At 42.8% G+C, this 14,961-nt stretch overlaps 1 protein-coding gene across 1 annotated transcript in view; it reads right to left on the bottom strand.

The window, feature by feature from the left end:
• MAML2 (mastermind like transcriptional coactivator 2) overlaps nucleotides 1–14,961 on the bottom strand; it is a 517,978-nt gene that overhangs the window by 44,113 nt on the left and 458,904 nt on the right. Inside the window, exon 3 of the mRNA XM_086935292.1 lies at nucleotides 8,189–8,389. Within this exon, the coding sequence (XP_086791418.1) occupies nucleotides 8,189–8,389 (201 nt within the window). The remainder of the gene's footprint in view (nucleotides 1–8,188; nucleotides 8,390–14,961) is intronic.

Raw genomic sequence — 14,961 nt, 5'->3', positions numbered from 1 at the left:
CACGCTGTATATAATAATTGCGAAGCAGCTAATATGATTAATACCACTAGATGGCGCCAGAAGCTTCATCAGGTCTGTTCCCGTTCCTTGAAGGACTATTTTTTAAACAAAGAAAAGCAAACCTTTTCTAGGGCTCACAAAGTTTTCTGACATTCCCCACGGTGCCCAGTATGGCGGACTCCGTGTCACTGGTTCATGTAATTCAAAGTCGTTATGTAAGGCAACTGGCTCTTTTGTAAAGCGCTCTGACACCTTCGGGTAATGTTCGCTCAATATAAAATTGCATTAAATAAAATAAACGGTGACGGTGTGTGATGAGAGCCGACATCGTCTGGCACACGGTAGCAATGCACGAGTTGTAAAGTCTGCTGTATATATTGATAAAACAACTGTTTTCAACATGCACTTGAGTAGCGAAACCGAAACTTACCAGCCGCGCGTCGTGAGCTGTCTACGTTACAAGCTTACGCGTGCGACCCAATCCGAAGGCGCGCATCTGAATCTGCCTCGGCCATCGACAATTCTGCGCGCGTGGCCAGCTTTTGTCTCCATTTGTTGTGGTCTGAGCCGACAGCTATAGTTCTCGCGGCGAGAGCGCGCTTTCGCCAGGGCGAGACCTAAAAACGAGTTCAGCAAATCAGAGTAGTGAAGGCAAATATTCTGGGAGAATACCACGCAAAAGAAGGTCATTCCCAATAAGACACTTAGGAATAGATTTACTATTCTTTGCACAGATGCACACATAGCATAACATAATTGTTATGTACTGTTCCACAGACATACATCCTAAATATTATAGTACAGCTTAAGCAAAGTTGGTTCAGTTATTCTGCAGTTGTCCTTGATGCCTATGCTGTCCCAGGTCTGGATCTTGTGTGCTTTGGCTTTTGATGTTACCCAAAGATCTCTATGTACTAGTTTCTAAGTGTCACCATCCCAATAAAAGTGTTCTGATATGAGGGTCTCAATAAATAGCTCCAGCCTGGTCACAATTTTTCCTTCGTCAATCACCAGCCTCAGTCAGTAGACCCAAGAGTCACTTTTGACTCCAGGTCTAGGATGGGCTCTTGGAATGAACTTCGACCTGAGCACCCATCAACTGTCAGTGAGAATCAACTGGTGTGGAAGGTCAAAGAGTGAGCAAAAGGAATCTCGTGAGGCCCAGCAAAGTTACAATAGGGTGTCACAGGTTGTGCATCCCATATCAGGTTCTGCATGTCAGATGCATCCAATTTATATAAAATGCAAGATGGTGACGATGGACAATGTTACACCAGAGATATGGCAAATGGAAGGAGAAGTTGACAAGCATAATTTTTAGAGTTTTCGGAGGATATGCTGCTCATAGCAATTAGACAAGACACATGTATTTGCAGAGTGCTAGAAATGGGGTAAATCGCAGGTCTCAATAACCAAGTTCCATCCACCTTTGTAACAGGAGGGCTCTGAGTCCCTGTGATTTTTTCTGAGTCTTCTCTGGTGCTCCCTAGGTCCTCGCTCAACCTATTCCCCATGCAGCATGTTGCTGTCTCAGAGTACACATCGCTTCCCCAACAAATGCAAGCAATAACTGCTTTAGTCCATCTACTCGTCTACTCCAACTCCAGGGTCAGTAATCTGTGGATGTTATTACTATAACATTTCCAACTCAGAGTGAGAGTGAGAGGGAGGAATGCAGACCTGCCTGTAGTTAACTGCACACAGGGACGCCAGCCCTGCAGAGGCAATCAACACTCCTCAACTCTCAGTTTGTCATACGCCATGGGGTACACTGATCTCCTATGTACTCTTTATTGACGTCAGCCCTACGGTTTCCATTGGGAAATCGATCAGAATGGCTGGGACGACACACACTTCCTTGACCGCTTTACGGTGCAGATGATTTGGGGTGTCCCATACAAGGGAGGGGTAAGCAGTGTGGCACTGTGAATACTGCAGTGGGATGTGACCTCTAGTAGGAATTTAAAAGCCAATGAGAAACCAGTTCTCAAACTCTGAATGAAAAAAAGGATCCTGGAAATTGTGAATTCCTCCAGTACTCCATAGCATGGCTTGCAACAGATGCTTGCCACCACAGCCATTCACCTCTGGCCCTGTCCTTTATTGCTTTCACCTTCCAAAGGGTATTACAGCGCAGAATGTCATCCACATAGGCACAAGAGGAATTATTCTGCACAGAATTGACTGTCACATGTGTGCTGGCCAAATGTAATCTGCCTCCCCACATCAGCAGCACAGTCAATCCTGCCCCTATGCGTACACCCCAAAAGCTGTGACTGTATGCCCATCTCAGTGGCAGGCTACAGCAGACTTGTGGATCTGCTGAAGGATACGAGGAACCCACAAGTCTAATAAAGGTACATCCAGGGTGTGGCCAGGTGCTTGGCCTCTGCTTGTTACCTGTGAGAACCTCAAGGTGGTGCTATAACAACTGTCTTTTGGGCCTCCACAGTGGAATATGCAGTTCATGTGAGAACTAATCTAATTGCTATCTCGAGTTATGGAGTATTACCAACAGCTGAGAGGCTGGGATGATTTACATCTGCCAAGCACAGAAACTTGAATAAAAGTTACTATAGAAAGCAATTATGGAGTGGACGATGAACAGAAGGATTATGTTACAAATCCCGAGATAATAGAGAAGATACATTGCAATATTGAGAATTTTTTTTCTTGGAATCTAGGGTCAGCCCCTGTGCACACGGAATGGGATACCTATAAGGCATGGTTAAGAGTTATTGTTAAAAATCTAACAGTAAACAACTGGGTAAGGGAAGAGAAAAATACTTAAATGAAATAGAGGAGGAGATAGACAAAGTGTAGATCCTCTTAAAAGCTAACAAAGGTTTAGAAATAAAAATAAAGGAGTGGGTAGATAAGCAGGAAGGTTTACGCTTGAAGTTTAGAACTAAATTGGAGGAGAAAGTAAATCAACTGTGGGAGGTGAGCAGAACCAGAGGTATTATACAAGGAGTATGTTGTGGAAAGCTTCTGGCTTGGAAAGCAAGATTGGATAGAAATCAAAATTTTATAGGGAAGATTCTAGAAGAGTCCGGGCTCAAAGTGTAGGAGAGTGAAAAAAATCAGAGCTGCATTTAATAACTTCTTTCAGGAGTTATATACAGAAGACCTAAAGGTAACTAATCAAGAAATATGAGGTTGGCTCTTAAGCAAGCAGCTTCCTGAGCTTACAGAAGCTCAAGCTCTCTATCTAGGACGAGAAATTGATGGTAGTGAAATCCTGGACATTTTGAAAAAGCAAAAAAATGGGAAAGCTGCAGCCGAGACGGAATTCCTTTCGAATTGTATTCCGTATTACGAGAAGAGAGTATCCTGATAGATGGGGGCCCAATTCCGATGTCACGGAATGAAGCAGTAAACACCTTAATTTTAAAGCCAGGCAAGAGTCCGACACACTGCCAATCATTTCGCTCAATATCATTACTTAACAGTGATTACAAGATTTTTTCTGGGGTTCTTGTTGCACGTTTGAATAAGGTAATGGGGCTGCTGATTCATCAAGACCAAAAAATGTTTTTCTCCCTGGGAGATATATGAATGAGCTTAACTATTCCTTGATAGGTTCCATAGATTTAGCCATAACGCAGAATGACCCCCTCGCAATTGTCACGTTAGATGCTGCAAAAGCATTTGATCGCATATATTGGAGATATTTAAAGACTACATTAGAACATTTTGGTTTGAATGATATTTGATAGACACTATTTTTAAAATATATAGAGCTCCAACAGCAAAGATTCTATTTAATGATAGTCTGTCTCCTCCTGTGCAAATTGAGAGAGGTACAAGACACGGTTGTCCTTTGTCGCCTGTATTATTTGATCTCTACATAGAGCCTTTTGCTCAAAGTCTGAGGTTAAATGAAGTGATTACATCTTTTAAAACTGGGGCATACTCTAGGCAGATCTCGCATTATGCTGACGACCTTATGGTTTATACCTTGGACGTAGTATCTCCCCTACTACACCTTATTACAGAAGTGAGGGAATTTGGTAAACTGGTGTGATATGCGGCAAACAAAGAAAAAACAGAAGTAATGACTTGGAACCAAGATGGAGGAGAAATAAAATGTGTGGAGGAATTGAGATATTTGGGGATTAAAATAATTAAAGACCTGGGGATGATAGCAGCAGTTAATTTTGAAACAGTAGGAAAGGAGATAGATGTATTATTAAAAAGATGGCAGAACCTTTCACTTACAATTTACGGCTGGATTAATTTGGTGAAAATATCCATCTTGCTAAAACCCACCTAAATACGCCTCTCATGGAAAAAACTGAGATGGAAAACGGGATTGGGACGCATGGGTCTCCCTGACCTTCAGATGTATTGTTGGGCGTTCCAACTAAAAAACAATAGAATGCTTCTACAATGACTCAATGAATCTCTAATTGTGGTTATGTTTAAAACCATGCTGGTGGGTTTACCTGAGGAGGGCTTTTCTTATAAGTGTAGGGCTTCAGGATTTTACAAAAAAGTTAGATTAAAATACCTCCAGTCAGCGGCAAGAATTTGGTATGAGATAAGATCGATCCTAGGTGTACCTTTTTACAGCAGACGGTCTCCCATATGGGATTCTCCAGGTTCCCTGGAATGTCTATCAGATAGCCTATCAAAACCACTGAAACAGTCAGATGTTAGGCAGTGGGGTCAACTTGTAGATGATGGACAAAAGTTAACTTGGAGCTACTGACATGACAAGACAAAAGGGGGAATATCTAGATTTAAAATCCACCAGATCAATCTCTGGCTCAAGAGTCAAAACCGGCTAGACAGAGACTCAAAACAAATGGAGCTGGAACTTCAGATCACACGGCAAGGAAAAAAGAGGTGGCACTTTGGTATCAACTCCTCCTGGATACAGAACTGGCGGGAATGAAAATCACATAGTGCATGGGAGGGAAGCTTGCCGGAAGTGGAGCTGGCAGATTTTTGGCAAGTATCTTGCGCTACACTTTACCTGGTGGTCAAACCTGCTGCTTTAAAGAAAATCACTTTTTTTAACTTGCATAGAATCTATTGGATCCCAAAAAGCTTGGAAAGATAAAAGGAGGCACAGATTCCAAGTGCAAGCAATGTGGCAGCGGAGATGCTGACGATGTGCACATGTTTGCCAACTGTTTAAAACTGGGAGAATTCTGGTCAGCAGTGGGTAACACCATTTTGCCCTCCGTGGGTGTCAACATAGAGGTAAGCCCAGAGTTAATTATGTCCGGGATATCCCAGCAGGTTAAAGATAAGTACGATCTGCAAGAAAACTGTCATTACTTAATTTTTTACTTAATACTACTAGCAAGAAGAGAAATCTATAAACGTTGGACTCAATCAGAGGCCCATTCCATGCAGGGTTGGAGGAACTCTGTGGGTTTTTTCAAGGAAATGGAAAAAAGTAGTCTCAGGTTTTGGAACTTGCTAAAATATTTAATACTTCTCTGTCCAATGATTACACCCTCTCAGTTCAGCAACTGGGAGGGCAGTGCAAAGTTTGAAATAACCCAATAACTCTGATTGATCTGTAGCCGACTTCTGGCACGCACGAAGGGCGTATCAACTAGTGCTAATCGGTGGTTACATGAGGACAAAAAAAAAAAAAGAAAGCTATTATGGAACAAACAGCCTAATGTACACAGGTATTTGGTGGTCACATAGCCAGAAATTTGCAAAATCACATGGTTTGTGACTGCAAAATATCTTTTTACTTTTTACAAAAGCCCTTTTATGAGTTTGAAAGTCTTTCCAACTTGTAAAAGGAGTTTTGCAACCCTATCCGAATGTGTGAAAGAGGTGTCCTACTCCTATCTGCGAATAGGAAAGGAATGATTCAATAGTTTATGACTGCAATTGTGGTCCCAAACCACTGATCAGCTAAAGATACCACAAAGGGGGTGATATTTGATTAAAAAAAGGGACACATTCCCCGTGGGACAGCTTCCTCTTTGAGAATTCAGTCTTGGGTGGGGGTCACAAAGGAAGCAGGCTGAGGTCCAGATAAGCACTGCCTGCTCTCCCCAATGCCCCACCCAGATGGGAAACTTATTTTTTTAAAGCGACATGGGATCCTTTGAAAGAAAAAAATGTGGTTTGGTGATGCAAGTGCAGAGACAAAGGTCTGCTGTCCCTTGCACACCTCCATTTCTGAATTTACAGCCAATCACACTTGGTTGCAAGCTGGAACTTGCCTAATTAATAGTCATTAGGCATGCCGTTTTGTGACCACTGCCAAAATTCAATTTGCGCTGCGACCTATAAGTACATAGGTTGCATTGCAAACTTTATTCCAGTTTGCAAACCTGTCAATGTGCAAATTTGCACATCTTAATACACCTCAACTAATCAATTAACAATAAGTGATATATGCAGCACCTGAAACTCTTTAATAGGAAATCATTGAAAAGCAAGATATTATAAAATGTAGAATAATTTGATGCCTATGGCTGTCTACGTGCATAATGCAGGATTTTCAACATTTATAATTATAGGTCTCACTCAGAAGTGGGCAGTCAAAGTGCTAAATGCTAAATTAGATGTATCAACGATCATGCATAAGAAAACATGCAGGTATCAGAGTAAACACAGCTTTTCCCAATGCACTGCAATCTTAGACCCTGATTCACCAAAATGTGTGTATGTTGCATCCACAACCTTTCCAAGTGTAATCTTAGAAAAGGTTTGTGAATTTCTGATTACATCTGGGCTAAGGCAGCCCCTCCTGTACATTTGAATAGGGTGCACAATTGTTCCTCCAAAATACCTCGGCATTATTACAGTTGTAGGTTTTTTTCTTCCAAGGCAAAATATTTTGCCGTTGGAAAAACATTTTCCCCTTACAGCGACAACGGTTTTAGTTGTGTTTACTTCTCATTCCCACTAGGTTTACTCCTACAATTGTGAGGACTCAGGGGCATATTACCAAGCAATAGCGATAATTATCGCTATTGCTTGGTTAGAGACAAAAATTTACCGCTGAGCTGCAGCGATTTTTATCGCAAATAAACCTTGGTATTACCAAGGTTTATCGCAAATGCGATAAAAATCGGCCGCAATGCATGAATATCGCTGAAAAGTCAGCGATATTCATGCATTACCGAGCTAATGCTCTTAGCCATGTTATCCACCTCTCATTGGATAACATGGCTAAGAACTGCTCAGGGCAGGTGTTAGCTTTTGGAGATATTCACGCTTAGCGCGATTATCTCCAAAAGTTGGTAATAGGAGATAGCGATGTTAGCGACTGTTTCCAGTCGCTAACATCTTGGCACGCCCACTTTGCATGTCATTAGTGATAAATATCACCGACATGCAAAGTGGGGCCAAGATGGTCGCTATCTCCTACTAGCTTTCGCTAACTGGTGTTAGCGACAGCTAGGTAATAGGGAGATAATTTGATCTCCGCTTTCTTGGCTTTTAAAGCCAAAAAAGCGGAGATAAACCCCCTTGATCATATGCCCCTAAATATCTAAATGATTCCAGGATGGGTCGAGGATAAGGTCCAAAGCTTCTCGTGCTTTCTATACCGGTTGGAGATTTGCTCTTATGTAATAAAAAGGGTTTACCGAGGTCATATCAAGTATGAATAAATAAAATTTCAAGTGTAAAAACACCCTTCGTGGATTACAAAAGTGCATTTGCACTTGCAAATCAAGCTCTTTGCTCGTATACATTGAACTTAGAGTGCAAATAAATGTCTGTGTGAATCGGGCCCGTAGTGTTTTCATTTATTTATTTAAAGCCACACTTCCTCCCATGAGGTGTAAACTGCTGACGTACCCCGCTGATATATAACAGGGAGGAGCGGTTGTATAGATGAAAAATATGTATTCAATGAATGAAAGCGCATTCCTTACATTTCTGCTTCTAAACACACAGCTATTGCTGAGACCCGTGCACCCTGGCGGCGGAGGCTTCCTGTTCCCGCACCACAAAACAGGGATTACTCTGGCATGGAAACGCTCTGTATTGTTTCTGAAACACATTCCTTAAGGGGCGCGGAGGCAGTAAAATTATATCCAATGAATGGGCAGCAATCCGCCTGCACGCTTTGTGTTTACAGCGAGAACATTTTACAGCATTCCATACCATGTGCAACACTTCAGCGTTTGTCCCGCTAGGTTTCCATAATCCTATAAAATTTACAGTCAATAAATAAGAAATCCGTCAGGCGCATTACCACATCTGCCAGGAGCTGCTGCTGCAGAAGTAGTAGTTGCTGTTTCTGCTCCATCATTTGCCGCTGCAGGGCCTGCTTCTTTTCCATTATGAGGTGAGACTGCTGGGAGCTGCTCAGGAAGCCGCTGCTGGGGTTTGGGGCAGGGCAGGCGTTGGGCCCGGAGCTGGGGCCTGCACCCTGGGCTGCTGCGGAGTGCTGGTCCTGAGGAAGAAGCAAAGAGTCTGTCAGCGCGGGGCCCGCGTGACCAATGGCAGCAAAGCTAAAGGCAGTAGAATGTCACTGAGAGCCCAGCGCGCGCCACTCAAACTCGCGCTCATCTGCAGGTCACAAGTTCGAACCCTGACATGGCGGTTTCATCCCCTGAGGTGACTAAACTGTGTATTACCATTAGATTAGGTAGCGATAACACCTAGAAATGACAGACGTCAAGTATGATATGCTATATAAAAAAATTGTTACCATGTCACGCTCTACCATTACCAAAAGTCACAAATAAAATAACAGTACACAAAGGCAAGCTCTTAGACCAGGGTGGCACTTACCAAGCCTGGCACAGCGAACAAGCCCCCTGGGGTGGGTAAAGGCTACTTCCATGGTTGGGTGGGCTTGGGCGGAGGAACCACAGTTGCGGCTAACCCTGAAAGCAGCCCCCTGGGTACAAATACGTTCATTGGAATATTTTAGGAGTTCCTCTACTGAACTGCCTGTAAAACCTGGGCACTCGTATGCTAATAAGTGTGTAGAAATGTGTCATAAAATGGCTAATTTAGGCCAATATTTACAATAAAATTCACACAGTAGATCATTAGCCACAACCAACCATCTTTGGGGCTGGTAGGACTTGCCTCTGCTCACTTTTTGGGTACTAAGGGGCCGGTATTAAAACATTGTCTAGGGATACTTTTACTTCACAGTCTCGACCCATCTGTGACTAGTATGATTTTTCAACAATATTTGAGCAAACTATATTTAGACTTAATTGCAGCAACATGCTGCAGCTTGCTGGCTGCATTGCAGAGGACTGACAGGTTAATTCACTGCTGCACTGAACAATAGACGTGTGTCCGGCCTGCCATTAATTAATGTTAGCAACTGAAATCAAAGTCATTGATTATTCCTCCTACACTTAAATCAGCATTTTGAATGATAACTGTGAAAAACAAATAGCTATGCAAAAACAGAAATAAACCGTGAATCTGGGCAAAGTACTTAACATTTCACAAGTACACAGCAGGTTTGCTATGCAAACATCGAAGAGCACAGCGATTCTGGAATTAGCAGTTTGGAAATGTAGTGTGCTAACATATCATGGGCCACATGTATGAACGTTTTTTGCAATCGCAAACAATGCGATTCGGTAGAATGTTCCGTTTTTCGAATGCAAAATAGCCTTTAATGATGTTTGAAAGGCTTTGTGTAGCAATTTTAGGTAATCGCAAAAATTATTACCTAAAATTGGGACTACAAATAGGGAACCGCAAATTGCATTCCCTTAGTAATGTGTATGAAGTATTTTCCAAATGCAAACTGTGCATTTAGCAAAATGCAGTTACCATCGACTATAACTATGTGCAAAGATAAAAAAATGCACCAATCTGCATTTTTTAAAGTGCCATGCACTTACATGCCCATAGCGCATGTGTGCGCTTTACGTGTGCACATTTTATTGAAGGGGGGGGGGGATTTAGGCCCCCAGGCACTCTTGGCTTTGCATTACCTTATTTGCGTTGGCCAATTAAGTAATCACAGATTAGCTAATGTAAAACTGTTTGCCTTTTGGCCCATAGAACAAATGGAGTAATATTATCTAATAGGGATTCGCTATTTACCGAATCGCAAATAGGTAATATTAATGAATCACAAAATCTTTGGTGATTCCTTACATACATAGCATTGAGCTGATTTAAATACCTGTGCATGCAGAACATTACCTGCACAAAAGCACTCTTACTCCTGGACAGATGTGAACGAATCCCCCCCTCCCTCCCCAAGACCACAGCCACACAAAGCTGCATTCCTTTTCCCCCATAACGGGACAGCGACTCAAGTTCTTTCACTTTATTTCAGTAGTTCTTGAACCACGTTGCTTGCCATGCTGGGGCTGGTCCTTTTTACCCCTAGCAGCAGTGGCGGTTCTTCCATGGGGGCGTTTGGGCGGCGCCCCCCTGCTTTCTCGCCGTGCAAGAAGGCAGAAACAAATGGTAGTGTAGTTATTGCCGATAATATAACTACCATTGTTTCTGCCTTCTCGCATGGCGAGAAAGCAGAACTTCCTGGTTTAGAGTTTTACTCGAGGGCAGGGGGGAGTGGCTTGGGGGAGCGGCTTGCCCACTGCTGTTAATACTGACTGTTTGGGCAGCCTGAGGCCGCCCAAACAGACAGTATTAACAACAGTTGGAAAGCCACTCCCCCCTGCCCTCGAGTAACGCACCCAGTCCCTGACTCTCTGTATGCTGCAGCAGCAGCATACAGAGAGAAAATGACGTAGCATGGTGCAGTCAGCCGCACCAATCAACCTGCGGCGGTGGAGGGGGAGGCTGCCTGCCGCGCCGCCTTCTTGATGACATGCTGCCTGCAGGACTTGAACAAGGACGGCAGGAGTCGGGACGGAGTCTCTACGGACGGTAAGTTTACTATTTTTATTTTATTTTAAATATATTTGTTGTTGTTGTTTCCAAACCCCATCCGCCTCCCCCCTCATCCCCTCAAGTGCGACCCCATTTCCAAACCCCCCGCCCCCCCGCCCGTAATGCCGGCCGCGACTGCATGTATTGCCTATTTGCCTTATTTTTTGTCAATTCTTTGCCGACTTGATATTTGTAACAGAATTTTGCCTCTGGCAGATTTATTGACGATTATTTTCATCTTCTATCAAGAAGAGCCACAAGATTGAAAACGTTTTGTTTGGTTTTCCTTGAGGGTGGCTGGAGGGGGAGTCTGGGGGGGAGATAATGTGGATGAGGGGGGGGAAAGTTTCTGTGACCCATACGGAAAGGGGAGGGCACTCCACCTCTACGGCTGCCTGGTTGAACAGGGTTCGGCATTGTGAGGAGGGGCTCAGACTTCCGCCATAGCTGCTGCGCAACAGACCTGAGGTGAATGGGGAACCTGTAGATGGCTTGCAGCATGCGGGAAAGAGGGGACGTTACAGGGCAGCGTTGGTGTTCACTGGCATAGCTGCGTGCTGAGCCCAGTACCACAAGACATATTGTCAGGTATTGAGTGCCCGCAATTCTTTAATTTTAGTATGACAGTAATTTTTCGCCCCACTACTTTCAAATGTCATCAGCCGCGACTGCCTAGCAGTGTACCACGCGGCTCAATTGAAATGATTGTTTAAATAACATGAATTGCTCATATTCCGCTAACAAAAATGTGACGTTCCATTATGAAAACAAAAAGAGTTCCAAAGCCTACATTGAGCATCTGGGCCCAACCAGTCTTCGACGGAATAGCTCCTTTTAGGAGCACAAGCTTCATCTTCAGGCTGAGTTCCAACTTGGGCTTGCGCTGCAATGCCAAACGGCCCTGCAGGGGATCTCTATGCCTGAGTTAATTTTTATCATCTGTTGGACCAGACTATGGCCAATCAACCCTTCAGGAGATGTTATGGTTAGAATAATAAACACTCTGTAAAATGGCCTAAAACAGAGATATTAAAATGAACTGGAGGTCACCTCAGGGTCTATTATATTCATAGGGCTCCTATTAATGGGATAAAAACACTAATTGATGGATCCTCTGAATCACTATGATACCAAGATCCCCTATATGGTCTACATGTTTCGTGCCTTGACTGTCCGAAAAAGGCTCAACAGCACTTCTCCAGGACATTTCAATACCTAATCTCCTCTGGTAGGAAATAATATATGATTGTCACCTACAATGCATACCATATATATGGTTAGTGTAACTGAAATTCACCCTTATTATGGAATTCTTTCTTATGTATATTCTGATGACCCTAGTCCTATGGTAAAAGGGCCACTTTGGACTGGCGGGATATGAGACCTCTTGGTCATTTCATCATTCAGTAGCCTTAGCCTTGAGACTACCCGATCACCATTACCTTGGCTTGCAAAATTAAACCTCAGCAACATTTTTGCCCAAAGTGTTCCCACTGTCATGCCAGGTGACTGCCAGAAAAAGTGTAATGCAGGGTAGCCAGTCACTTCCTGAGGTTGCACTGTATTGTTTTCAGGTTTCAGACACAACAAATACAAATCAATGGTTTGTTTCTGAAAAACAAAAAGGAAATATCCCAAACACCTTGGGACATTTCTTTTTATCTGTTTGCAACAGTCGTCCTGGTCACTGAACTGCACAAAATAAAAGCATTGATAAAACCAATAGGCCTGGCTACTTTATAAAGGAAGTGCTTCTTCACTGATTGTTGAGTGTGTAGGTGTGTGGCTAGGTGAGTGGCCGAATTTGGCAATGAGTCACTAGTTGTGTGAGCTCATGGATAGATGAAAGAGTGAGTGAGTGTCAGAGCGCAGGGCAATGTGCATACATATGAGAAAGGCTCGAAAAGTGAGTGACTGAATGAGTGAGTGAGTAAGAGCTTGAATGGAGGCAGACAGCCTCAGAGAGCAATAGTGATAACTTTATAAGAATGACAAGTCCCACGAATTGTGTGCCAATTCAAGAACGATATCAAAGTTTCACTTCACTTCCTGTGCTTAATTTGTAAAAAATAATAATAATAAATAAGTGCCAGGGTCCTCCTCAGGTGGTCACTCTAGGTCAGACCACCCATTGACCGTGCCAGCATTGCCAATGACATTACAAATACAAACACAACTACTGACCATCACACGCCTACAAATGTGACAATTCTACTATTTCAGGCCCCCAAAGCTATAAGAATGGCTTGGGCGGCAGGTATTAGTAATTTTGAATGTGAAGTTAATTAATAAGCATCTATTGTTTTGTTCAACCCTAAATAAGGCAAACTGTGCCACCAATTAAGTGCTGGTGCTGAGCATCGGAAACCACTGGCTCAAATTAAGCGCTGTCATAAAGCAAAGCTGTTACAGCATAATATCGGTTTATACCAAATAAAGAAGGAGCTTTGGTAAGAGCACTTACATTGGAGGAAGTCTTAAAAGGTTACTAAATATAGATATTTCATGCATGTACTGAACATGCCAAATGTTAATGCACTTGGTCTGGAATAACCTTAACTAATGCTTCCAAACTCCCACTTCCTCTGTCTCCCTTCCTTCTTTTCGGAATTCATTCGCTTGCTTGTAAGCCCCTACACATTAGCCTTTTCTGTACTCTGATTTCTGGATTGCACTGAGGCTGTATGAATGTCTTGGGCGTTGTGTGTCCCTGTAAATATAAACTAGTCCCTCAGATGTGCCTCATATTTTCTAACTAAGTCCAAACCACCCATTATACCCTACAGCTAAGGACAGTGGTTTGAATTGCACACATGCAGCAGGCATCATACATGAACGCTTGCACCTTCTGTACAGCATACAGTGCTATTGACAGAGATGCCAGCAGTGACCCATGTTTGCGCCATAGTGGGCTTTGGGCAAACACAGCTGTGTATAGAATGGATACAGACATGCATGTGTTGGAATCATCCAAAATCCAGTGAGTTTTAAGGTAGATTTATTTTCAGTTTCAGCACAGCAATGTAGGTGCATCCACAGACAGTTCCAGATGCAACTGGACAACAGACAAAGGTCCAGTATAAAAACATCCTACAGAATTTGAAATGTAAATGGGAAATAAACACAGCGCATGCCAAGGCTGGCAGGGAACCAGGTGATGTAATGAAAGGGAGAGGAAAAGAAGAAATAGGAGAATGTAACAGCATGTAAAGTAACTTCTTTGAATAGCATTAAACATAAATACACGGCAGTACCCCAGACTATTAGCACGTGTGCTCGCACACGTAAAGTGGACATGAAATGAAAACGAGCAGGAAAGTATTATTTAGAGGTAAAAATTCGCACACCACGTGTCCTCAGTCTGTGTGCCCAGCGAGGCAAAACTGGAGTCCACTGGCCTTCTTCAGATGTCTCTGCAGTTATTTTAGAGAGAAAAGCAAGGCTGCAACAAATCTGACTGCTATGAGATGTCCTTGCAGATGTTAATTTGGTTTTATTATTATTTGTAGAGCGCGGTGGGTACCAACAAGTGATAATAGAATGGAATAAAATGGTTTACCCACTACATGTTTTCGGCGTTATTTTAATTGCTGTCACAAGTGTGTATTGTTCTCATTTTTTATTAACTATAGATTGTTTCCCGGTACCCAACCGATGTGAAACAACCACCACCCCCGTCTTTTATAATCCATCGTAAAGACTTCTGTTGGACATGCCCCTTTCCTGGGGATGCCTGCCTGAGATCCGTAGTATGTAGGGAGGGCTAAAATGTGCAATTGCTGGTTGTAATTGGTGGTTAATTTTAACTTAATTACAAGCATTTCTGTATTTATTTTTTAAGTGCTTTCATCGTTTTTTTGCATTCGCTGTTTTCCTTGTAGATTAGGGAACCTAGCCCCTCCATCCATGTTTTTATTTTCCTATTTGTTATTTTAATTTAAGTGGTGTTGCAAGCACAGTTATTTTAATTACTCTTGTCTCTTCGGTTTATTGTTCTCATCTTTTGGTTTGCTATTTTTTTTCAGTACCTATCTTGGTGATACGTCCAGGGACAGGAGGAGGTTCTGGATCCCAGTTTCTATTTAAGTGCCATCCACCTTGGACTTTCATTTGTATTCATTTCAAGGTTGTCACTTCATCTTCTGC

Source organism: Lissotriton vulgaris, chromosome 8 (genome assembly GCF_964263255.1).
Source record: "Lissotriton vulgaris chromosome 8, aLisVul1.2, whole genome shotgun sequence".
NCBI classification, from domain to species: domain Eukaryota; kingdom Metazoa; phylum Chordata; class Amphibia; order Caudata; family Salamandridae; genus Lissotriton; species Lissotriton vulgaris.
The sequence above is the reverse complement of the archived record's forward strand: the minus strand, read 5'-3'. Positions and strand labels throughout refer to the sequence as shown.